This window comes from Drosophila bipectinata, chromosome 3L (genome assembly GCF_030179905.1).
Source record: "Drosophila bipectinata strain 14024-0381.07 chromosome 3L, DbipHiC1v2, whole genome shotgun sequence".
In the NCBI taxonomy this organism is placed as follows: Eukaryota; Metazoa; Arthropoda; class Insecta; order Diptera; family Drosophilidae; genus Drosophila; species Drosophila bipectinata.
Genome location: NC_091738.1, coordinates 6,006,088 through 6,029,019, shown reverse-complemented (window position 1 = coordinate 6,029,019; position 22,932 = coordinate 6,006,088). Strand labels below are relative to the sequence as shown.

Here is a 22,932-nt window from a genome sequence, read left to right as displayed (position 1 = left end):
CCACAATTAAAAAATAATTAAATGCCGATTATGGAATAACACGACGTTATCCGTTTTTTTGTTTGTCAATAAATAATATAATCCCCAATAATCTTTATATATGGTCTCTACTATAACTTGGAGAAATGAAAATTTTGATCATATTATTAAAAATAAGATAATTTTGAAGTTTTTGCAGTTTAAAAATGATACTTGTAACTGTAACTATTGACACGTCTTGATTTTTATGGCTAATAAAAAATATAACTACCCATAAAAATAAATGCTTACAAAGATATTTTACAAACTCTTATTGCATTATCTCAGACTAGTAATTATAATGTCCTTGATTATAAACAGCTTTTCAAGTTTCATGCCAACCCAGCAAAAAGATCCTTTGATTATGGTTCACCCCTAAAAATAAATTTAAAAAACCACGATTCTTTACAAAAATACAATTTAATATACAGGTGATATTATAAAAAAAGAGGTATAACATAAAAAGGTCCTAAGAATGGAACTAGCACTTTATTTTCTAGCATAATATTTACTCTTTTTTTTTACTTTCGCTTACTTTTTGGTCTTACAAACGATTAAGCCACGAATTGCTTACAAAAATATTCAAAAAGGCAGGCAGAGTGGATGGTGAGAGGAAGGTAGGGTTAGATCGGATGGGATTGGATCGGATGCGATCATCGGTCTGCCGGGGTCATGGATCAGCCGAAATGGAAAATAACAAGCTCACAGACACACACACTCCGGCTCTACACAGCAACTACAGTCTACAGTCTATTATTGTTTTATTTATTCTTTAAGCCCATTGCACGTTTGGTGGCCCGTCCGAGGAAGATGCCGGTGAGGAAGACCAGGCCCGTGGCGCTCATCAGTATCACAAGGAAGAATTTGCGCGCCGGTGAAGCCACCACCTGTTGCACCAGCTGCTGCACGTCCTCCGGTGGCATTGCCAGCGTATCGTCCGCGTTCTGGAACATTTCGATGCGTCGTTGCAGCTTCTCACGGCAGTCGGCATCCAGAGAGTTGGGCGTGTCCTTTAGCAGCATCCTGAGGCAGTTCAGTTCTGTAGGATATGTTGGATATTAAAGGATTTGATAGCTTAAGTGTTTTGTAAGCTCACTTCGCCCATTGCCGCTTGAGATCTTGGAGCAGTATCGCAGCAGATCTACGGTACAGGCTGTCTCCAAAATGGGATCCACATGAATATCAGCCTTGGCCTCGGCGATCAGAGTGGCCACCTCCATTTGGCAGTTTCGGTTGATGATCTGCTTCTGGAGGAAGGCCGACTTGAGGCACTCGGCGACCTGGCCATGCTCATCGGCGTCCATGTGTGCCTTGCACAGCTCCTGGATCTCCGACTTGCAGAACGTCTGCAGCAGTGGATTCAGCTTATAGTTGAGAGCCTGCTCCTGCAGGATCTTGACCATCTCCTGGGCGCACTGTTCGTCCAGCGCCGATTGCCGGAACTTGTCTTTCAGGCACTGAATGACCTGCAGAACAATAAAATAAATTGCCAATTAATTAAAGTGCATTGAGTCAATCAGAATGTTTTCCTGTCGTAAGTGCCATATGCATATTGGCAACAATAAAATAATTTTAATCCGAAAACAATTACTTAATCCAAAGGTTGTTCAATTAAAAAAGGGGATTTGCTTAGACGGCCGGCCCACTGCAGATAACAAAATCAGATAGCCAATAAAAAAAAATAGTTTTCGCCTGGGACTAGCTATACTGATCGTGGGCTGAAATTCGTTCGACATTCGGCTGCGCTCTCGTCTGCGCTTCAAGTCCCAATCAGTCCGTTCCCATGCGTAGACGCGGCGTATACGTAATGTTAAGTCTGTGCGGAGTAGCAACCGCCGCTCTAACCACCTGGCTGGTGATCTCCCTGACCGGTAGCCCGGGTGCCGATGCCGCCGATTCCCCCACCGTGACCGTGCAGTTAGCCAACGGCCAGGGGGAAGTGCTGGGCAATTATGGAGTGACCGCCTGGACGGATCAGACATTTATGCAATTCCGAGGAATCCCGTACGCCGAACCGCCCACAGGGGAACTGCGTTTTCGGGTGAGTCACGTGCGGTCCAAAAGTCAACACTATTCTCCAATAGAGTCTTAAGAGTCATATTGACAATTAAGATTTTCGCAAAGCAATTAACTGATAAGCTTTATGACGATAGCCACCTGTAGCGCGATCGGCTTGGTCGCACACCCTTAGCGCCGTGAACTTTGGACAACGCTGCCCCGTGATTACCAATTTGGACGGCCAGCTTTCAGATGCTGAGCTCGAAGATTGCCTTAATCTATCGATCTACACCAAAAACGTGAGTCTACCAAGACTGTTTTCTAACAAAATATTTATAGAGATTGCCTTTCAGCTCACTGCCAACCAGCCTGTGATGTTCTACATTTATGGCGGGGGATACTACAATGGCTCGGCTGAGGATCACCCGCCCAACTACATCCTAGAGAAGGATGTTGTCCTGGTGGTGCCTCATTACCGAGTGGGAGCTCTCGGTTGGCTGTCTACCTACTCGGAAGAGCTACCCGGAAACGCGCCCATTGCCGATATTTTGTTGGCTCTGGAATGGGTGCAGCTGCACATTGATCGATTCGGGGGTGATCCCGAAAGGGTGACCATTTTCGGCCAGAGTGCCGGAGCCGGAGTGGCAAGTGCCCTCCTCCTAAGTCCCAAAACAGAAGAGAATCTCTTCAAGAGGGCCATTGTGCAATCAGGTTCGATTTTCGCCAAATGGGCGATCAATACGGATCCCATTGCCCAGACCAGGAGAGTCTGTGCCCAGCTGGGATGCAGCAATTGTGACCAGGATGACCAGATGGTCAGGTGTCTGAGGGAAGCCAAGGTTGTGGATTTGGCGAGAATTACGATGTTGGAGAGATTTTCCCCGATTGTGGGAGATCTACAGGGAATCCTGCCCCAAAGTCCCTCTGATTTGATGAAGAACTACCGCAGGCAGATTCCACTGATGACAGGATTCACGGAGCATGATGGCTCCTTTGTTTTGGCCAGTAAGTATAATTAACTTTTATGTAATTAAGTTCCAGAAGGGAGAATAATTATGTGATGCAGCTTATTACGACACTCTTACGGAAAATATTGGGAATGTAAGCGCTCTGACGGTTCGCCAGTTCACCCAGGAGTTTAACGATAATCTAATCAAGGATTCCTCAGGACTCTCCGATAATCTCCTATACCGACTGCTTTTCAATCCGGAACTATTAAGGAGCCACGACCACAAAGCCGCAATACCAGCATACTTTGATGTAAGTTCCAAGAACTCTAACAACTGACAACTGAAATAATGTATTCCTTAGCTCACATCGGTGGTCTACATGAAGTCTCCTGTGATAACCCTGGCCAACAACATCCACACCCACCAGCCGGCCACACCCGTCTATGTGTACAGTTTCGAGTATGAGGGGGAGCATACAAGATTTGGTTATGAATTCGGAAACTCGCACTATCCATTCAACGGGGGAGTACATCATTCCAACGACAACATCTACCTGTTTGCCACGCATCCCTTGGACGAGCAGGACACCCTAATGGCCCAGAAAATGGTGGAAGTGTGGACTTCCTTTGCCATTGATGGTGTGCCCAGTGGACTGAGTCCTTTGAGCACTCCAAGTGGTCCTTACAATAAACTAGCCTTGGAGATAACTAAAGGCGAGGACTTGTTGGATACCTTAACGGCAGCCATTGATGATCCCGACAATGGAAGACTGCAGCGGGAGGATGTGGAGTTTTGAAAATGTTTCCTATGATAGTTATTTTTAAGTTTTGATCAACCTTGATTTCGAAGTTCCTTCTACAATATGTACGTCTATATGTTCCTCTTAGTTTCTTTAAAGGATAATAATAAAAGTAGTTCCCAAGCCATCATCTTACCTTTCCATTGAGCTCCTCGTTGGGCACGGCAGAGGCCACAATACTGGAACAGTATCGATCAATGTTCTTCCCACAGGCACTCTGCAGCGACGGATTGAATCTAAAGTCGGTGTTCTGCTCGATCATGCGGTTGACCACCACCAGATGACAGCGCTGGTCGAAAACCGAGTCATCCTTGTACGTCTTCAGACAGTCCAAGAGTTTTGCCGAATCCACGTTGGGGCAAAACTTGTAAATCATCTCCTTGCAGGTGTTAAGAAGGGTGTAGTCGGTGCCGCTGTCGCCCAGCTCCGATTTTTTGATGACGAAGATGGCATGGTGGCAGCTTTTGCCCAACTTGGACGTCTTCTTTATAAGGCACTCCAGAGCCTAAAAATAGTAATTTTAATGAAGAAGTGAGTATGTGGTCTATACAATAGTTTTCTTTTGGTTAAAGTATGAGGCGTGTTAAGGAAGCAATGAGGATTACTTTAAGTTCCTGCTTGAAATAGTAATCTTCATCCACTGACCCTTGTGTTAAGACAGTTAAATGGTTAAGGATGCGTTAGACAACTTGCTTTTTCATTCACCTGACCGGGCCCCTTTTGGTCTTCGCAAAACTGTTCCAGTTCGCGCTTGCAGGCATTGGCTAGCTTTGGGTCGAGCTGAATGCTCTCCCGCTGCTGGTAGAGTTGCGCCTTCACCTGGTGACGGCACTCCTTGGTGATCTGGTGGCGCTGCGCCTTGATTGTATCGTTGCGCATCACCTCGCTGAGGCAGGCCACCACCTCGGTCTTGGTGGCACTCGAGGAACAGAATCGCTTGACGAATGGACGACATGCCTCTTTGAATTTGGGCGTAAAGTGGAAACTTTTCAGGGATATGATCTGGAAGTGCTCAATGGCGGCGCGGCAGCGCAGGTCCTTACGGAGATCGGCGTCATTTTTGTGCGCTATGAGGCAGTCCATCATGTCGCCTTTAAGATGACATCATTAATATCTTTTTATCTTTTAATATTTTAGTTTAAAGATGAGCTCTTACCATTGTCCTTTCCGCTCTTCAGAATGGACGAGCAGTGCTGCTGCATGGCCTCGCCACAGACACTCATTATCACGGGGTTGAGTTCGACGTGAGCGGCCTCCTCCTCCGTGTACTTGACCACTACCGCCTTGCACTCCTTCTGTAGCTGATCCATGTTCTTCTGCAGACACTCCATTTCGCTGCCCTTCTCGGTGCAGTCCGCACAAAACACCGAAAGATCATTGAGGCAGTAGTCCTCCACTTCGGGTATGAGATCCATTGATATGGCGCGCTGGCGCATCACTCGCTTCACCTCCTTGAAACATTCTGGCCGCAAGGTCTGGTGCTCGTCTTCACTGAAGGCCATGCGATGAAGGCAGGGCAAGATCATGGGGCCGCGTTCAGGGTCCATTTGGATGCTCTGCGCATCATCCCACTGCTTCTTCGCACGACAATACTTGACGGCATCATCGCGGCAGTGCTTGTAGAGCTGTGGGTCCAGCTTGAAGTCCCTAGCCACGAAATATTCAATGATCAGGAGAGCTTGTTCGCATTCGGGCAGCATCACCGAGGTTCCAATGCGCTCCACTAGGCAGCTCATGACTCTAGCTTCGCCTCCCTCAACGTCTTTGCACGCCAGATCCACAACGGGTTTGCATGCCCGCCTCAGCACCGGATCTACTCGCCAATCCTCTCCAGCATCACTGACTTTGATCAAAGTCTCCAAGCCTCGCTGACACTGAGCCGTCACCCGTCGCTGCTGACGCCTGGCCTTCACGTGAGACAGCAGACAGTGAATAATCTCCCCGCCCGTGCTCGCCAGTCCATTCACCAGCTGTGCCTTGTGCTCCTCCGGACAGAACTTGGGTATGTCATCGGCGCAGTCGCTGAGGAGCTCTGGGGATAGTTGATAATCCGTCATCAACATGCGACGATGATCACTTAGCTCGGCGAGGCAAGCGGGTGCCAGTTTGGTCCCGTTCTTGGAAACCGACTCCAGACAGAGTAGGATCTGGGCTAGCCGCACATGCTTGTCTTCGGAGACACCTTTGCGGCAGTGGTGGAGTTTTATGTCGTCCTTGCAGGCCTTGGCCAGTCCATGCGAGACGCGGTAGTCGCTTCCCATCTGCTGGTCCCGCTTGGTGATCTGTTGGGCACAGGAAGCCGACATCGAGGGATGGTTCTTGTGGCGCATCAGGCACTTAAAGGCTCCCGATGTCCCTGATTTTTCCTGTAAGGAAATATAGGTTTTAATATCATTAAAAGTTAATAAAAGAAAGGTATGGGCAAGTTGGTATGGACTTTGAATTGAAAATACGTATCTTAAACCTTATCTATAATGAATCATGATTCATTTCCTTTTTATCTAACTTATACTATATAAAATGAAAGCATCAAGAACACCAAACTGCGTAGAACAGTAGAATTCTATACTCCTATTACCTGTGAACACAGGAAAGCGAGGTCCTGCTCGCAGACCCGAAACAGTTCCAGCATGCCGCGTTGCAGCTCGATGGAGTTGACGGCGCTGAGACATGTGGCTTCCATGCTGGTCTTGGGCACACTAGCTTGCAGGCACTGCACCGTTCCCAGTTGAGACAGCACCGAAGGCAGGTGATCAATGTTTAGGCGGCCGCATTTGTGCTCCTCCACAAGAGGCGAGCAAGCCGTGTAGAACTCCTCGACGGCACTGTAGTCCGGACCTAGAGCCTCGTAGCCACGTCGCAAGTGTTGATGGCAGGCGTTGCTTTGGGGCAGCTTTAACCGCTGCTGGTCGAGACAGCTCCAGAGATTTACAGAGTTCAGGCAGCTCTCCAGCTTGGGTCGCTCCGCTGGACAGTAGGCGGGCAGAAATTGGTGTTCCAACCAGCTGGGGAGCTGCAACTGACGCTGTTGCAGCCAAACAGCATGTTGGCATCCATCGGGCAGCTCTTCCAGCTGGCTGGAGCTGAAGGTAAGGACGCATTCCAACATGGAGAGGTTATCGGTGGACTTCTGGTGGATACAGAGCTTCTTGAGGTCGTGGCAGTCGGCCAAGTCTATGATACTGTGCATGTCTTTAGCGGCATCGCTGTCCACGTCAACGGGGGATCTTCGGTTGCGGGAGTTCTCCAACGGGTCTCCGGCCGAAGCGGAAGTTGCCAAAAAGAGTATCAACAAAGTGCGGAGCATCTTTATCTGTCTGATCGATCTGAAGGGGTCATCAAAGCAGGCCACGATTCAATCCACAGCCAATTTGCTTGCGTAAGCTTATGAACCGGCCACAAACTCAGTATCCAGCTAGAACTTCGTCGACTTCTGGAATGCACTCTCCAGCAATAACAACAAAAACTGCAGAAAGTGCGTGGTAAAATAAAGCCGGTAGCTGATCCGTAACTCTTAGGTTCTAGTCATTGCTTCAAGTCGACCCCTGGCCGCTAATATCACCGGATAGTATATGCTCAGCCTTTTTTTATGGTGCTATTTAGCTATTTTGGCATTTAGAAGGTAAAAAAAACTTTTGCAATCTTCAGCCTGCGACTCACAGCCGTTGCCAGACTGCGAAAAGTCCCATACGATAGTTAGAAGTTTTACCGATAGTTTTTGAATACAAAATTTTTAAAGTTTATATATTTATTTCAAATTTAAGATTAAAGATATAATAAAGAGTAATAATATGATAAAGAAATTTGTTAAATATAATACAAAATAAAATAGAAGATGTCCAAGTAGTGGTATTGTTTTAGCGCCATAGCTGCGGCCACACTGGCAGACTCCACTCCGTTGCATTAAACTCGTTATTGTGTAGATAGTATCTGGCAGATACTCACTCTTTGTTTTTATGCGAATTAAGTCAAAAGCGTCCGAGGCCTAGGCTAATAAACAAGTGCAAAAATAAGCGTCAAGCTGTAATAAGTGATAAATTCAGTTTTTTGGTTAATACACCAAATTGAATAGAATTTAACGCTAAAAGATTTAAGCGCGAGTATTCCCCCTTCCACTGGCCCAAGCTCACACCTTAAAACTTGTTTTGAGTTTGGCCACCAGAGCGAACTGTATACATACAAACATATGTAAAAGTCTTCAGAAATTCCAACTCTAACAACTAAAATAGCGCTGCATAACACTTGCATTGCCAGGTGAAGTTATTTAAATGATCTAATTGGAACCTGGTAACAAAATAAAGCGCTTCAAAATGGGTAAGTAATGAAGGTTAACAGTTTCAAATTGTAAACAAAACCATAAACATATGCCTAATTGGAAAAGGTGGGATTCAAATTGTAAAATTTAGGTTATAATTTAAAGTTAGTAACCTAGGCTTCAACTCTGTAAATATTAAACTTTTTTAGGCTTATAATATTTAAAATTATTTCTTAGAGCTTTTGAAGTTTTTTAAAGAAAAATCTTAAAATATGTTTACGTTTGAGCAAGATAATTTTAAAATATTATTTACTTATTCTCAGAATAAACTATAAAATATAGATATACAAGTTACATGATGTATAAAGAATCCTATTCTTAAAGACAATTTATCCAAACCGAAATTTTATTGGCAATAATTAGAGGCAATTTATGTTGATTTGTACCTGAGAAGTAATTGAATATTCCTATATGACTGACATGTGTTTGACATTGCAACAAAGTGCAGTTTTGTGGAGGCACGAAGCTAAGCTTTTCAAAGAATCTGGGTCAATAAGTCAGATAGGTTATTGGCGACTTTTTTATGACTATTTTAGAGTCTAAAGTTTGAAAACTATCCCCCCAAAGTACCCACGTTACTATTATCTTGTTTTAAAGTTATTTGGCAAAGCTCCAGACAAAAAATAATAGCCTGTAATAATTGTTTTTAAAAAGGAGCCACAAATCTGGGACATCTTGGAGCTGAGGAGCTTGGAGCTTCCTCTATTATTTTATTTACGCTCTAGCTCCCGGCCATATTTCATTTGGCAAGAGTCATTGCACGCTACCGGAATTAATGTTTTGCTCTAATGCCGAGCTCTAAAGCCTGCGTTTGGGCCCTGCTGGGTGTCATTGGCATCTAGCATCTACCATCTACCAACTGGAAGTTAAAAGTTGGTGGCCCAAAGCCGCCTCGGTGGCAATTTTCATTCCGTCTGCCTGGCTGCCTGGCTGCCTGGCTGCCTGCCTGCCACAGACACCGCGGGAGTTCCGGTGAGAAAACTCACAAATGCGGATGCATTTAAAAGGCTCTTCAGCCGCTTCCTGGGCAGGATGTAATCTGGATGTCTTATTCGCTTTTCTAAGGTCGTTGTCCTGTCTATCTTGGCTGGGGCTTTTAAACTGTCATTTTAATGTCCTTAAGCACCTAATTAGCTTATTTTCAAAGCAAAGAGTGGTTGAAAAGTGTCAATGATAGAAGGATTTATCTTGTTTGTTACTTTTTAGTTAGCTTTTCAGTTTATTATTTAACATTCTTTTTAATTAACGTTGTTATAATAGGTAAGAATGTGGGTTACAAGTGCCAATTTTTTATGCAAATGCGAAATCCCACAAAAGCAAATAGCCCAACTTCAGTTATTCAAGTTCATTGTCTTACATTCAACTTGCCTTAAAAACGGCAGTATCATTTCTTGTTCCTTAACTTAATTTAACTTTATTATTTTGACTTTTTGACCCGACCGAAGCCGTAAACTTCTCCCAACGAGTTCTAATTGTCTCATTTAATTCAAGTAGCCCGCCTTTTTTACACAGAAACAAGATCAAAAGAAGAGCTTAAAAAAAGAATTGCATTTTTGAAAAATGTATGAAGCCTAATTTTTAATTAACATTATGGAGTAATAAAAAAATTGTTGGCTTTTTTTATCAAATTTTTTAATACTGATAATATTTTGCTTGTATGAAAATAAAAGCCCTAAAAGGTCTAATTTTAAGCAAAAGCATCTATAGTATAGAAGCAACTTTAATACTATTTTTTTGAGTGCAGAGTAAGAGAAAAATTAAGAGAAAAAACATTAAAGTAAAGATAAATTCCATTAAGGCCGAATATGGCATACTCTTACAGATATTTCAAGCTTATATTCCCTTTAGATACAGGGACTTTTTGAGGCTTCAGATACAGGTCTTTGTGAGAAACAGATACAAGATCTATTCCAGAACCATCTCTAAGCTATAGTTGGGAAGTTTTTGAATCCCTGCCTTTTTAAAAAAGTCTGGAGCTTTTTTTAGCTCTTCCAACTCCTACACTTTAAGAAAAAGTTACAATACCCTCCATGAAAGTAAGAGTAACACTTAACAAAGGCAGTTATCAGCGAGAGTGTATGTATTCTCACTCTCTTTGGAAGAACAGAGAATGTAGAAACTGGCAGTCCCCATTCTGATTGTGCGTCTTCTACGGGAGGGTCAATCGTTGTTCGTTCGTAAAACTATAAAGACTAATTATTAAGCCCCTCCGCATGAATGACGTCGGTGCGCTTGTGAATCATTCATTATGTGCTGAACTTGGCTGGTGAAAATACAAATTCTTTTAACTAAAACCTGTGTGTGCAATTCCTGCATTCATTTCCGATCTAAAAATAAAAGCGCTGTGCAGTATGCCGGGCAGGGGGAGCAATAATCGAGACCGGATCCGGGATCCACGCGAGGAGATCCTGCTCGAGACGAACTTCGAGGACGACGGCGGCGTCCTGACGCGGGCCTACAACGGCAATCCGTACAATGCGACCGGAATTCAGAATCGTCGCCGGAATTCCTATCGCTCGGATCACTCCTTGGACAGGTACACAGAGCGCGGAGGCGAAGGTACGAATCGGAACCCACATTTCTGGGCCATTGATGTTTTCGAAACACCAAATAATAGTTCGATAAAAAAAAGAAACATTTTCACTTCACTGAATTAAATGTGTGTGTACACCTTGTGGCTTATTCTGCTTTTACGTGAATCACTGGACAACCTGTATCACTGCCAGTCGCTGGTTCACCTGTTATCTTATCACTCTCTTTTCCCTTTATGCTTGCACAAGCCACTACGTCTATATGTCTATAAAAAAAAACATATATATATTTAGAAACATTTGTTTGTCAGATATGTACCGCGGGTATATACTTTGTTTCACGCTAACCATTTTTCACCTTTTTGTTGATTAATAATAATTTGATACTCTCATTTCCGTAGAATCGCTATTAATGTTTATTTTTCTCTCTTTTTATTATATTTTCTCAAAAACTATAGAAGAGTATATAAAGATTTAATTTATTGTTGATAATTAAATTATATATTTATAAAACTACAAATTTATAATTTCAATATAGCTTTCTCTATGATATCTTTATTATATTTTTTTAGACAATAGCTAAGACTATCCTTTAAAGAATATTTCAGCAAAAACTCTTTAAATTCTTTTCACCTACAACTCTTTTTCTTTTGGGCACATAGAACCTTTCAAGGAGTCTGTTATTAGACTTTGGAAGCTATTAGTGTAGCTTTATTTTAAATAAAAATTATTTTTACTTTAAATTTGTTAATCACATTAATTAAAATAATGTCCCCCCATTACAGGAGACTGCTGTCAATCATGCATGGCCCGTATTCCCTACGCCACCCTGATCGCCACCCTCATGTGCCTCCTGGGAGTGGGCATCTTTTGCTTCACCATGTACCGAGGGGCTTCGCTTACCGTCATAATGGTGGATCAAGTGTTTCACCTGCGCCTGATATGGTGAGTGATTAACATATCAAACATAACATTGAACAATATTGTAATATACTTGTACCTGTTCCCTTTCAGGATCGAGGCCGTTCAGATGATCTTCGTCATAATTGGAGCCGGCATGGCAGCCCTGGGATTTATGATTCTGTTTGTTGGGTTCCTGGCAACAGGTGCCACCCGATATAAGGTCTATAGGGCGTGGAGATCCCGTGTGGGAGGACGAATCTCGTGCGCCGTGCTCATGGGCATAACCTATCTGCTCAACTTTGTATGGAGTCTGATCCTATGCTTCCTGGTTGTGGTTACCTTCATATACACCATGTTCTGGAACATGTGTTCGAGTGTGGAGCACTCTCAAAGTTGCATTGATTTGACCCAATTTCGTAAGGATATCTTTTGAATATCTTCACCAATAGACATCTAATTAATGTAATTTTTTATATAGATTTCATGTTCCCTCCAAACACCAAACTCGAGGATATGAAGGTGTGCGAAAAATACGAGATCAAGGCTTTCTGCAAAGACGGAGTTGAAAACGCTGAAGTCATGTTCATATTGGCCACTCTATCTGCGCTCCTGGTCATCCTCAGTCTGGTCCACTACCTGATGTGCCTGTCTGCCAACTATGCGCATATCCGGGACCATGAAAAGTTCCAGGAACTGCAGGAAATCCAGAACCTCAACGAGCTGGAGTACAGTGCGACGTCGAAGGACCGCTTCTAGGACATATTTCAGAAGATTCAATTTGAGCTTAAGGACAAGTCGAGCGCTATTTGAGACATCGAACCGAAAACTAAACTCCATCGAAAACCGACAAGCTATAGTTAAGACTTTATGTTTAGACCTAAGATTAAAGATTATTTTGCATGATTGCTTGTTCATTTAATGCGTTATTTGCTTTATAATTAATTTATGCTCCTGCATCCGCACAAACATCACCGAAAACTGCCAAACCATTAGCGCTTTTCACATGCCTTTGTACTTTCACTTATATTAGTTTTCCGTCCATTACATTAAGTTAGCATACCTTCACCTTAGTTAATCACTCGCTCTTCTGTTTGTTATCATCTTACCAACAATAAATACACACAAACTTGAAAGACAAATAATGCTTATGCTCAAATTGATTCTTCTGAATTGCTTAATGCATCTTCTTATAAATACAACGACGTTAGTTAATCGAAATAATATATATATATATTATGTACAGTGTAATCCATCCAAGCATGATTACCTTTAATAATATCTGTACAAGAAATTGCTCTTAAATGTGTATATTTCACTATTGCGTCTAGCATTGTAAAGCAATACGAATCCTGCCGAAGTATTTCTATCTGGGCGGAAGTAGCATTTTTATATAAAAAACAAATAGATTTAAAAGTTTTAATATCAATCGATTGAAGTAAATATAGGTCCGTATATTTATCTTGTATTTAATATATATACATCTATCTCTAATATAATGCTAATATATTTTATACCACACTTTTCTAACCTATATCTATACAAAAAAGTAGGAGCAAGTGTTTACACTTAGGCATCTAAGCACTTTAATAAAGATCTATAAAACCAACTATCTGTTTGAAATTGGAAATATATAATTATAATACAGAACACCAATTAAAGGCCAAGGGAACTTAGAAAATATATAGTTACTTTTATTTTACAATACAAATGTATTATTTTATGCCTAAACTCTGCAAGTAAAACTTTTTGATTTGATTATAAAAGCATGCGATTATAGCAAGGCGTCGTCGTTTTGGGAGTCATAGCATTGTATTCAATCTTCCTGCTATTGCTCAAAAGAGGAGCTGTCTTCAACTTCAATTGAATGTGCGGCAACTGGCTAAGTTTTTCTCTGACTGTAAATGGCAAGTCGTCGTCTCTGCCAAAGTGAGTTGAAATTCCATTCGATTGGGTGTAAGTGACGCCGCCTCCTTGAATGTCCGGAATGATAGACACCACAGATCCATCATAAAATTGCACCTGTACAACTCCATGGGACAACTAAAATATACATAAATATAGTACTTAATAAACTCTAAAAACCATCAAGAAATATCCTACCTCTGTAGCGACTCCAATGTCTGGAAGATTGATGCGTTTGATTGGAATATTTTGCTGAGCGGCTAGCATGTTTGTTCTCGAGGAGTTTGATCCAAAGTCAGTGGTATTTCGAATCGACGAAATAGTGCTTACGGAAAAATTGATTGAGCCCTAAGACGAACAATGATTCAATAAAAATATACAATAAAAGAGAAAACAGTTCCGTACCTGATTCGATTTTGGTGTTGAATAGGCAAAGTTTGTAGTGTCTCTAAGACCGTCAAGCCTTTGAGATGGTTGCACCTCTGTGACTGGCCTGCGTCCGATCGTGACAGGAAAACATGTATTGTCTTTAGTCTGGGCCAGTTCCAAGGCATTGCTGATACTAACACAATGTGTAAAGCACTCGTTTCCATGATCTATCATGGATCGAGCTTCCGCGCTAGCATGATCCGATAATAGCATCCCATTCGGGTTATAAACCTTAAGTCCCTCAGAGGGCGATTTAATCAGCTTGGCTCCCGAATAAAAGCGAATCTCAAAGTCCGTCATCGTTTCCATCAGTTGACATTTTCCCAATGCACTGAAGTAGGTGACTTTCGGGGTTTTGCTCTTTACTAGGCCCACAAAACGATCGGCATAAACATACTTCTTCCAGTGCTTGCTGGGCAAACTGTCGTAGTTGTAAACACAGTCCTCGTTCGGTATCTGGAGCTCTGGTGGATGGTCTCTTATAGGTAAACCACTAAATGAATATAAATTTATAATTCAGTAAAACGTAAAAAAGGTTAATGATTGCCTCTTACCGTCCGGGATCAGGTTGGTAAATTATAATACGCCTTCCATCGTCGGAAATGCGACAAATATCAGTAACTCGGTCTTCATTAAACTTCGGCCGAAACTTTAGAAACTCGAGTACAACCTCACCATTCCTCAGAATACTCATAATTGCATTTTTTGTTTTATAACGCGTCGGTAGCAACCTCTTTGTATTTAATGGAGGTACCGAAATGCGTTCCTCCTTTAAAGGAGCAGGCTTCTCTACCGCGGGAACTTCCATGCGAAACGGAGCATCCTTTTCTTTCGGTAACCAATTTTGTTCCATACGCGTGCTCGAAGGTTGCTTAAATAAACCGGCCATCGGTTGATCATAGGTGGGTCGATACTTGTCCTGCATAAATTCTTCCTGTATTTGTGGTAATGCTTGAAGGGGTGCCGTATTTTCTACAGACCGAAGCCGATGCGAATTTCTAGAGTCGTCTAATGGGATTCAGAATAATTATTACACGTTTAAAACATACTTTTATCATTACTTACTGCTTGCGAAGGTAATAATACCACTGTCCCCACTCTCCAGGCTCTGACTGAACACATTCAACGCGCCCGGCGCTGAGTACACTCCATTGGTGCTGTTGTTCAAACTCTTTGTCAAAAATGGATGCCGTAAAACATGTTCCAAAGCAATACGCTCATGCGGAACCTTTTTCAGTAACTTATTAATCAAGTCCTGTGCCTCGTAGGATAAATGAGTCGGCATTATATATTCGGATAAAACAACTTTATTAAGTGTAGTTTGCACAGCATCCGTTTCGAAAGGAGGCCTACCGACAAGCAGGGTATACAGCATGCAACCCACGCTCCAAACGTCAGCTGGTAAGCCATGGGACGTCCGGGACACTACTTCAGGTGATATATAATTGGGGGTGCCGCACATGGTTACATGCCTCTCATCAGGCCGCTTCAGCTGTGTAGCTAGCCCGAAGTCAGCGATCTTTACGTGCATTTCCTTGCTCAGAAGCAGGTTGGACAAGGAAATATCCCTGTGCATAATGTTATGGGAATGCAGGTACAGCAGGCCCGCTACCACCTGCCTCAGAATCGATGCAGCCTCTGCTTCCGTAAAGGGTCTTCCAATGTGGTTCATATAGCGATGCAGTTCCCCATTATGGGCCAATTCCAGTACTAAATAAACATAGTTGGCGTCTTGAAAGAACGTGTACAGTTGCAGCACGGAAGGGTGCTTGAGACGCGAGTGGATCTCCACCTCCTGTCGCACCCGATTGGTCAGTCCTGTTCCCTGGATAAGTTTTTTGTCGATCTAGTGGATAAATGATTATTTTAATACTTTTTGTATTAAGAAATCCTACATTTTATTTACCATTTTGATAGCTACATCCTGATGTGTGTGTAGGCATCTTGCCTTATAGACACTCGCAAAACCGCCTTTGCCCAACAAGTGCTGTACTTCGTACTCCTGCAAAGTTAAACAACGCTTAAATAATGTCTATAGGCTATATTCATGAAATCACTACCTCAATTGTTTCTCCAAAAGCCCGGTTGGATAACATTGTCACTTGTTGTTATTATAATCGCTACGACTATTGCTTATTATTATTATTATTCAACCAAAGCCATGTAAACAAACAAACAAGCGAAAAAAATTTGAAAAGGAACGCCACAGATAGTGTTGGTAAATAAAAGCCTAGATTTGAATTACATTAACCCACACTAGAAATTTATCGATGTTTTTTAAATTTATACTTAAAACCAATTATAGTTAACAGTTTAATAAAACATTTATAGTTTAATAAAACAGTTCTTTGTCTTTGTATAATATGCTAATTAAGGCCTAAGCCAAATAGACTTTCAGTCTGGAAAAAATATATCTTAAAACGATATTCTCTGTAACTATGAAAATTTCGGCAATATCATTTCATAGCTTAAAATGAGATTTGAAATTTTTAATTTTAAACGTAGCCATATAAAAGAAGTTATATTAAAAAAGACGTTTGAACATGAGAACTTTTCTAATGATTTATTTTCTTATCGCATTCCACGGCATTGAACAACTCTGCAGCCCTGGTTGATTAATCGCCGAGAATTTGCCAGCTATTGCAAATGCAGAAAATCGAATTTATTCTAATGTTTTAGCTACATAAACAATGCCTAATGCATGAAACTTGCTTTTGAACAAACTTTCTTTTATCTGTTATAAACATACAAAGAAATAATTCAATTTTCGAGCAAAGAATCAGATTCGAATGAGTAAACAACGGCGAAAAGTACGAGTCGTGTTATTTAATAACTTTGAGAATAATCAGTGCGTTTGTTTCGGCGTATAAGAGGCTTAGAAACGTGAGTTCGGTTCAGCACGGTTTCGTTAAGGTCCTTAAAAGTGTTGTTTGCATAATTTATCCAACAAAAACAGGTAAGTCCGCAGAACAATAAAGTGACCCACATCCATACGTATATTCTTTCGTATGCTTGTATGTAGTATGCCCCTTGCAGCTTCACGCACACTTTTATAAAACACTACGTCACCGACGAGCAACAGTGCTAAAACAGTGCTGTATAATATTCTCGGAAATCCTTAAATTAATTTTAAATATGAAATATTTTATTCTATAAAATATTTTATTTTATACCAACAGCTTGCTGGTATATAATATTCATTAAACTTTTTAAACTAAATAACTAAATAAAAAATAATTTAAATAACAATAAAGTTTGGTTGAAATAATAATTTTTATTTACTTATTTAATATTACAATATTTGAATTGCTGGTTAAAGTAAAGTTAGTAAATGGCTTAAGTACTATTAAATATTTTCTTCAATTACAATTTTTATTTAAAAACAATCTTAAAAACAATATTTAAAAAGCCGCCATGGAATAACCTTAGATATTCATCGCATAACATATTGTTTTGGACACACCGTAGAAAGCGAAGACGGGCTCTGGTCACACTTTCAACACATTATAACCTTAAAATGACAAGTTATAATTTTTTGTATGTTAATTTTAGTGAAAAGAAACATTAATTTGACCATTAAACCACCCGTGAACTGAAAGCTGAACTTGCTTGATGGTAATAAGCTGATATATGCTCGCGATAAACATGTAAAGAAGACATCTCAAGAATTTGTGGTAATGCAGAGAGGCAGCGATGTAAATAAATTCGGTGCTGCTTTGAGGAAAATTTCCCTTTCAAGCTACAGAAAATAGCTCGACTACAGCTGCAGGTGAAAACAATAAACCAACAGACTGGTTATTACTAAAGTGGTTACGGAATCGTACATATACGGATTTGAATCTTCCGGGTGCTCCGATCCAAGGAAGATTCTAAGTTAAGATGCATGCATCTTCCGCCGCGGCGACCGCACTTGTGGAGTACTCGGACGTTAGCTCGGAAGACTTCTCGGATGCCGAGGCCGGAGAGGCGGACCATGCCGCAGCAAATAACAAAAAACCAAAGCCAGCCACTGATAATCAGTTTACAAAAAATCGGCCCGCCCCTAAGAACGAAAAGGAAGGCTATGACAATTATAGGTAAGAAAATATTAGATCCATTACGATCCATATATTACAGAATAATTACAATTCACAGAAAACGACGTGGAGACGAATCGAATGATTCACACTCTAGAAAAGAGACCTCTAATCATAGAGATGTTCCCGCAACTACTACATCGAAGGACGAATTGTGGAGCAGGGAGCTTTACATGTCCAGTGACGACACCATCGACACCGATGAACTGGAGGCTGAGATGAAGCGGCAAAAACGAAAGAAGCAAAAGAAGGAGAAGCAAAAGCACAAGTCCAAAAAGAAGTCCAAGAAGCGAAAGAAGAAACGGGCCAAGTCCTACTCCAGCATCGAATCCATGTCTGACAACGAGATCAATGCTCTTTTGGACCGTCGCTACACTCCTCCCACTGCTCCGCAAAAGAGCAATGAGCGAACAGTCAGTGCAGCGCCCCCTCACAACATCACGGACAGCAGTCCGCCAGCAACGCCGCCTCCCTCACGTCGCGCCAATAATAGCAGCGGCTACTACGGTGATTCCGAACGAGTGGAAGCAAGCAGCACCTCATTGGGTAGTAATTTGCAGGTCACCGTCACAAACAAGTCAGCTGGGGGTAGCAGGCATCGGACTCCTCCTTCGTCTGCTCGATCCAGTGGCAATGGGCCAAGGTTTGCCACCTCCCCGCGCACCCCACCGCCATCACATCATATCAGTGGTGGAGGAGTGGCGGGGACATCAGGATCTCGCGACTCGCGAAGCTCCCGATATGCGCAGAGTCCCCACAAAGATGATATCAGCCTGCATCACCGTAGTAGCCATCACGATGGCTACCCGGGGCGCTACGCGACTACAAATGATGGCAGGAAGATAAAGCGGTTGACACCAGGTTAGTTTATTAAAATATACCTTCCTACAACGTATTAATGAGTTGGTTTTTTTAGAAATGGATCGCTACAACCACCAATCAACTACCCCGCCCCACAAAAGACGAAAGTACGGCGATGGGCGGGATGTGAGCATCGGTAACATTGACCACAGTAGGCACCATTCGAGCAAATATGATCGCTATAGCAGAGATCGGTATTCCAGGAGGTCATCGAGGTACAGAATGTAGTTCTTTAACATTTAGTTTTTACACTAAATGGAGCCTTTATGGAATTATAATTTTAATGTTTTCTAATTCTTTTTAGGAGCCCAAGTGTGCAACACTCGAGGAGTCGGCAATCTCCCTTAGGTGGCCTTACGTCGGGTGGTGGGAGCTCTAACTCTTTCCGTCACAGCAGCAGCCACAAACATAGGTATAGCTCGGCGGCTAGTCCACCGTCTTCTCATACGGCCAGGTCATCGAAACGTGCTTCTGGAGTTGGAACATCGGCGGATCGTTACTCGAGGTCACCACGAACCAGCTCTCGTTACATGGACTTGTCGTCGCCTTCGCCTGTAGGAGCTTCCAGCTCGCACCACCACTCTCATCACTCGCATCGTCGTTCACCGAAGCTGAGAAGCCAACGAACTAGAGGGGGCAGTCGTCGCCGGTCACCCAGCTCGATCAGTAGTGACAGCTCGGCATCGCGCAGTCGATCACCCGCCTCGCGGGACCTCAAGAGTAAACGCGAGGAGTACATTAAGAAGATTAGCGAGACAAGCCTGTTTGCCGAATTGGTGAAAGATCGTCACAAAAGACAAAAGGCTTTGAAGGAGATTATCGAACGGCAGGAGGAGAATAGCAACAGCAATAGTAATGGTGCCCTGACTATCAACGATAACAGCTCGTCGATTGATGGCAACACACCGAACTCGGGACCTGGAAGTGGAACACCAGCAGCGTTGAGCACGACTTCCAACGGCCTTGAGGTGGCGAAACACGGCGGCAAACCAGACTTCGACCTCAATAACATTCCCATGCCAAACAAGGAGATTGACCCGCTTCCAAATACAAATCTTAGCTCCGCCGACGTCTTGGATAGCTCCACGCCTTTGAAACCCTCCCAACAGACAACTTTAATCTCTAATCTCAAACCGAAGAGTCTGACTGCGTTGCCTTTGCCACCTGGGATGAATGCCCTTGATTTGGTCAATGAAAGATCTCCGTCGCCGGCGCAGAAAAAAGAATCGGATGAGAAAAATATCAATTCCAACGCCAGCAACAACAAAAGTCTATTAAATCTTCCAATGCCGCCGGTAATTCCGGGAAGTGAAGAACTAAGTGGCGACGACGATGTAATCGACAGTCCGGAGGACTTTGATGCTCCATCGGGAGGCAATGCGGGCAGTGGTCATGGTGCCCAGTCTGCTAATCGTCGTCGCCCCGTGATACTCAATCGGAGGGATTCACGAAACAACGTTCGCGACTGGGGCGAGCGGTGCGTGGATGTGTTCGAGATGATTGCCCAAATTGGAGAAGGAACTTACGGGCAGGTAAGGAATAAATTAAAGCCGAAAAACATGTTCAACCCCAAAGTCTAATCATTTTTTCTGTTTTCAGGTCTACAAGGCTCGGGATAATCATACCAATGACATGGTGGCCCTGAAAAAGGTCCGTCTGGAGCATGAAAAAGAAGGCTTTCCCATTACGGCTGTGCGTGAAATCAAAATATTGCGGCAACTTAACCACCGCAACATAGTCAACCTCCACGAAATTGTAACGGACAAACAGGATGCAGTAGAGTTTCGTAAAGATAAGGGCTCCTTCTACTTGGTATTTGAGTACATGGACCACGATCTAATGGGTCTGCTCGAGTCCGGTATGGTTGACTTTAACGAGGAGAACAACGCGAGTATCATGAAGCAGCTATTGGACGGCCTCAACTACTGCCACAAAAAGAATTTTCTCCATCGAGACATCAAGTGCTCGAACATTTTAATGAACAACAGGTGCGGAGCGTCAAAATTAGGGTGTATTATTTAAGGAATTTAAGAAATGGAGGTGGAGTGGAGTTACTATTACTATTCCATAGTTGTCTGTCCATAAGCGATCCATATCCCTTACTATTACTTATATTATCTTTAGTTCGAAGGATATTCCTTGTTTAAGGAATACTTTGAAGGGAAGTACTTCAAAATATTTATATTTTTTTCCTCCTTTCTGTAGAGGTAAAGTCAAACTGGCGGATTTCGGTCTGGCGCGGCTGTACAACGCCGACGATCGAGAACGTCCCTATACGAACAAAGTAATAACCCTGTGGTATCGACCGCCGGAGCTTCTTCTGGGCGAGGAGCGATATGGTCCGTCGATTGATGTCTGGTCATGCGGCTGCATTCTGGGTGAACTCTTTGTGAAGCGGCCGCTGTTCCAGGCCAATGCCGAGATGGCGCAGCTGGAGACCATATCAAAGATTTGCGGCTCTCCAGTGCCTGCCGTGTGGCCAAATGTTATAAAGCTGCCCCTGTTTCATACGCTGAAGCAGAAGAAGACGCATCGTCGCCGCCTGCGAGAAGACTTTGAGTTTATGCCAGCCCAGGCACTTGACCTTCTGGACAAAATGCTGGACCTCGACCCCGACAAGCGCATCACGGCCGAAGATGCGCTCCGTTCGCCATGGCTAAAGAAAATTAATCCTGACGAGTAAGTTTTCTTTCTGGGTGTTTAATGTGATCCTGTCTGATGTTTTAATATATTTAAAGCATGCCCACGCCACAGTTGCCGACGTGGCAAGACTGCCATGAGCTTTGGAGCAAAAAGCGACGTCGTCAGCTGCGGGAACAACAAGAGGCACTGCCTCCGACGGTGATAGCCACGACCAAATACCAACAGCATGGAGCTGCCATGGTGGGAGATGCTTAGCATTTGCTGTATGCTTCGCTTCTGAACGTAAGGGAGAGCATTAAACAGCACGATGAAGATGGGGAGGAGGAGGAGGAGGAGAATGAATGTGCCTGGTGGCACTAGTAACTAATAGTAACGTAACTAGTAATGGGATTCTGTTATTCGTGGACAGGGTCAGAATAGTTTGAGTTACTCTAACCTAACCGCTGTTGCGTTTCAGACAGCTTCAATAAAGTCTTGGCTACATTTATAAATTGCTTTATATGTTGGGCATATTGAATAGATCGCTGTAAAAACTCAATAATAACAATTACGATACATATATTTGGTTTTAAATATTTAATTGTACTCTTCAATTTGTATTTATTGTTCAATCGAATCTAAATTTGGCAATCGCTTGAGGCCTCATCAATAATGAGCAGGAATGCAATAATTCACGAAACATAATAATGTAATATAATAACTCAGTGCGTATAAATATAAATATTTCAGAAACGAGCGATTCACACAGGCTTGCGAAGCGATTTTTGAGTGAGGAGTACGTTTCAAAGCCTACGATATAAGCGTACATAGTGAAGCAGTTAAAGATTAGCATTTTAATTCAAAAACAAATTGTTATATAATAATAAAATAGACTACAGATAGTATATTGACTAGCTTAGTTTATTGTTAAGTATTTAAGTAATGTGTAAATTATAAATGAATTTATCAAGTAAATATGTACTAATTTACCCATACGCTGGCATTTGATAAGTTTTATATTTTAATATGATGTTTGAACGCACACAGCATCACACTTACTTGCATGATGTGCGTGAGACTGAAAACGATTCACCCAAAATTTTGTAAATAGATTGATTATTAATGCAATTATATTACACCCACAACAAAAGTAATATGTAAAAGAGGAAATTCAATTGTCTAATATTTTGAAGATTTAGAACTATCAAAATAAAGAAGAAGTATAAAAGTGCTGAACAATGGTTAGTTTATTAATGGGAGGATTAATTTTTTATATAAATTATTTACTTTTAAAAATAAAATTGAACAAATTTTGAAGTTATTTTTAGTTCTCAGTGAAAGTGGTACATCACAATATTTATAGTTTTCTTTAAAAGAATTTTTAAAGTTTTATTGTGCTATTAAATTTAAAACAAAAATCGGTTAAAAAAATATTGAACTGAAAATGTTATTTTTGAAAAATATACCAAATAAATATACCACCAAATCGAGATTTTAAAACTTTTAAATATTTAAAGAAATAAACGAA

General features: G+C 42.1%; 5 protein-coding genes across 7 annotated transcripts; 3 read left to right on the top strand and 2 right to left on the bottom strand.

Moving 5' to 3' along the window:
- Positions 1 to 419: 419 nt before the first annotated feature.
- On the bottom strand, positions 420 to 7,445 carry Glg1 (golgi glycoprotein 1). Of its 2 annotated transcripts, none has more exons than XM_017246001.3 (6): positions 6,344 to 7,445; positions 4,922 to 6,131; positions 4,459 to 4,856; positions 3,902 to 4,270; positions 1,115 to 1,484; positions 420 to 1,057 (listed from the first exon to the last, which is right to left on the bottom strand). In XM_017246001.3, exons 1-6 carry the CDS (start codon positions 7,070 to 7,072, stop codon positions 780 to 782), a joined length of 3,354 nt encoding a protein of 1,117 aa, XP_017101490.2. In that variant the 5' UTR covers positions 7,073 to 7,445; the 3' UTR covers positions 420 to 779. The 2 variants fall into 2 exon arrangements, with proteins under 2 accessions (XP_017101490.2, XP_017101491.2); XM_017246002.3 differs by having other exon boundaries at positions 4,471 to 4,856; positions 6,344 to 7,444.
- Est-Q (Esterase Q) lies at positions 1,767 to 3,876 on the top strand. The gene is made up of 5 exons (XM_017246003.3): positions 1,767 to 2,059; positions 2,172 to 2,315; positions 2,370 to 3,021; positions 3,083 to 3,276; positions 3,328 to 3,876. The coding sequence occupies exons 1-5, from the start codon at positions 1,802 to 1,804 to the stop codon at positions 3,760 to 3,762; spliced, it is 1,683 nt and encodes a 560-aa protein (XP_017101492.2). The 5' UTR covers positions 1,767 to 1,801; the 3' UTR covers positions 3,763 to 3,876.
- A 195-nt stretch (positions 7,446 to 7,640) lies between the features above and the next one.
- Positions 7,641 to 13,120, top strand: M6 (neuronal membrane glycoprotein M6). Of its 2 annotated transcripts, none has more exons than XM_017245925.3 (4): positions 7,641 to 8,079; positions 11,397 to 11,556; positions 11,626 to 11,930; positions 11,993 to 13,120. In XM_017245925.3, the coding sequence occupies exons 1-4, from the start codon at positions 8,076 to 8,078 to the stop codon at positions 12,268 to 12,270; spliced, it is 747 nt and encodes a 248-aa protein (XP_017101414.1). In that variant the 5' UTR covers positions 7,641 to 8,075; the 3' UTR covers positions 12,271 to 13,120. The 2 variants fall into 2 exon arrangements, with proteins under 2 accessions (XP_017101414.1, XP_070136194.1); XM_070280093.1 differs by lacking the exon at positions 7,641 to 8,079 and adding an exon at positions 10,221 to 10,639.
- An 89-nt stretch (positions 13,121 to 13,209) lies between these two features.
- On the bottom strand, positions 13,210 to 16,080 carry SAK (Sak kinase). Its single transcript, XM_017245923.3, has 7 exons — positions 15,906 to 16,080; positions 15,752 to 15,847; positions 14,911 to 15,691; positions 14,400 to 14,853; positions 13,822 to 14,338; positions 13,615 to 13,764; positions 13,210 to 13,554 (listed from the first exon to the last, which is right to left on the bottom strand). Exons 1-7 carry the CDS (start codon positions 15,939 to 15,941, stop codon positions 13,270 to 13,272), a joined length of 2,319 nt encoding a protein of 772 aa, XP_017101412.2. The 5' UTR covers positions 15,942 to 16,080; the 3' UTR covers positions 13,210 to 13,269.
- Positions 16,081 to 16,456: 376 nt separating this feature from the next.
- On the top strand, positions 16,457 to 22,399 carry Cdk12 (Cyclin-dependent kinase 12). The gene is made up of 8 exons (XM_017245922.3): positions 16,457 to 16,801; positions 17,398 to 17,921; positions 17,980 to 18,782; positions 18,838 to 18,997; positions 19,087 to 20,314; positions 20,382 to 20,770; positions 20,988 to 21,461; positions 21,521 to 22,399. Exons 2-8 carry the CDS (start codon positions 17,725 to 17,727, stop codon positions 21,678 to 21,680), a joined length of 3,411 nt encoding a protein of 1,136 aa, XP_017101411.2. The 5' UTR covers positions 16,457 to 16,801; positions 17,398 to 17,724; the 3' UTR covers positions 21,681 to 22,399.
- The last annotated feature ends 533 nt before the right edge of the window (positions 22,400 to 22,932 follow it).

What these genes read in the sequence shown, in the direction of transcription:
- Cdk12 (XM_017245922.3), top strand. Translation starts at nt 17,725, where the DNA reads ATGCATGCATCTTCCGCCGCGGCGACCGCACTTGTGGAGTACTCGGAC. An exon ending in GAGAAGGAACTTACGGGCAG is followed by an intron (nt 20,315 to 20,381) that starts GTAAGGAATAAA and finishes TTCTGTTTTCAG; the next exon opens with GTCTACAAGGCTCGGGATAA. An exon ending in AAGAAAATTAATCCTGACGA is followed by an intron (nt 21,462 to 21,520) that starts GTAAGTTTTCTT and finishes ATATATTTAAAG; the next exon opens with CATGCCCACGCCACAGTTGC.
- M6 (XM_070280093.1), top strand. Translation starts at nt 10,432, where the DNA reads ATGCCGGGCAGGGGGAGCAATAATCGAGACCGGATCCGGGATCCACGC. An exon ending in TTTCACCTGCGCCTGATATG is followed by an intron (nt 11,557 to 11,625) that starts GTGAGTGATTAA and finishes GTTCCCTTTCAG; the next exon opens with GATCGAGGCCGTTCAGATGA. An exon ending in CATTGATTTGACCCAATTTC is followed by an intron (nt 11,931 to 11,992) that starts GTAAGGATATCT and finishes TTTTTTATATAG; the next exon opens with ATTTCATGTTCCCTCCAAAC.
- Glg1 (XM_017246001.3), bottom strand. Translation starts at nt 7,072, where the DNA reads ATGCTCCGCACTTTGTTGATACTCTTTTTGGCAACTTCCGCTTCGGCC. An exon ending in TCGCTTTCCTGTGTTCACAG is followed by an intron (nt 6,132 to 6,343) that starts GTAATAGGAGTA and finishes ATTTCCTTACAG; the next exon opens with GAAAAATCAGGGACATCGGG. An exon ending in GAAGAGCGGAAAGGACAATG is followed by an intron (nt 4,857 to 4,921) that starts GTAAGAGCTCAT and finishes GTCATCTTAAAG; the next exon opens with GCGACATGATGGACTGCCTC.
- Est-Q (XM_017246003.3), top strand. Translation starts at nt 1,802, where the DNA reads ATGCGTAGACGCGGCGTATACGTAATGTTAAGTCTGTGCGGAGTAGCA. An exon ending in CAGGGGAACTGCGTTTTCGG is followed by an intron (nt 2,060 to 2,171) that starts GTGAGTCACGTG and finishes TTATGACGATAG; the next exon opens with CCACCTGTAGCGCGATCGGC. An exon ending in TGGCTCCTTTGTTTTGGCCA is followed by an intron (nt 3,022 to 3,082) that starts GTAAGTATAATT and finishes TATGTGATGCAG; the next exon opens with CTTATTACGACACTCTTACG.
- SAK (XM_017245923.3), bottom strand. Translation starts at nt 15,941, where the DNA reads ATGTTATCCAACCGGGCTTTTGGAGAAACAATTGAG. An exon ending in TATTATTACCTTCGCAAGCA is followed by an intron (nt 14,854 to 14,910) that starts GTAAGTAATGAT and finishes GAATCCCATTAG; the next exon opens with ACGACTCTAGAAATTCGCAT. An exon ending in CAACACCAAAATCGAATCAG is followed by an intron (nt 13,765 to 13,821) that starts GTACGGAACTGT and finishes TGTTCGTCTTAG; the next exon opens with GGCTCAATCAATTTTTCCGT.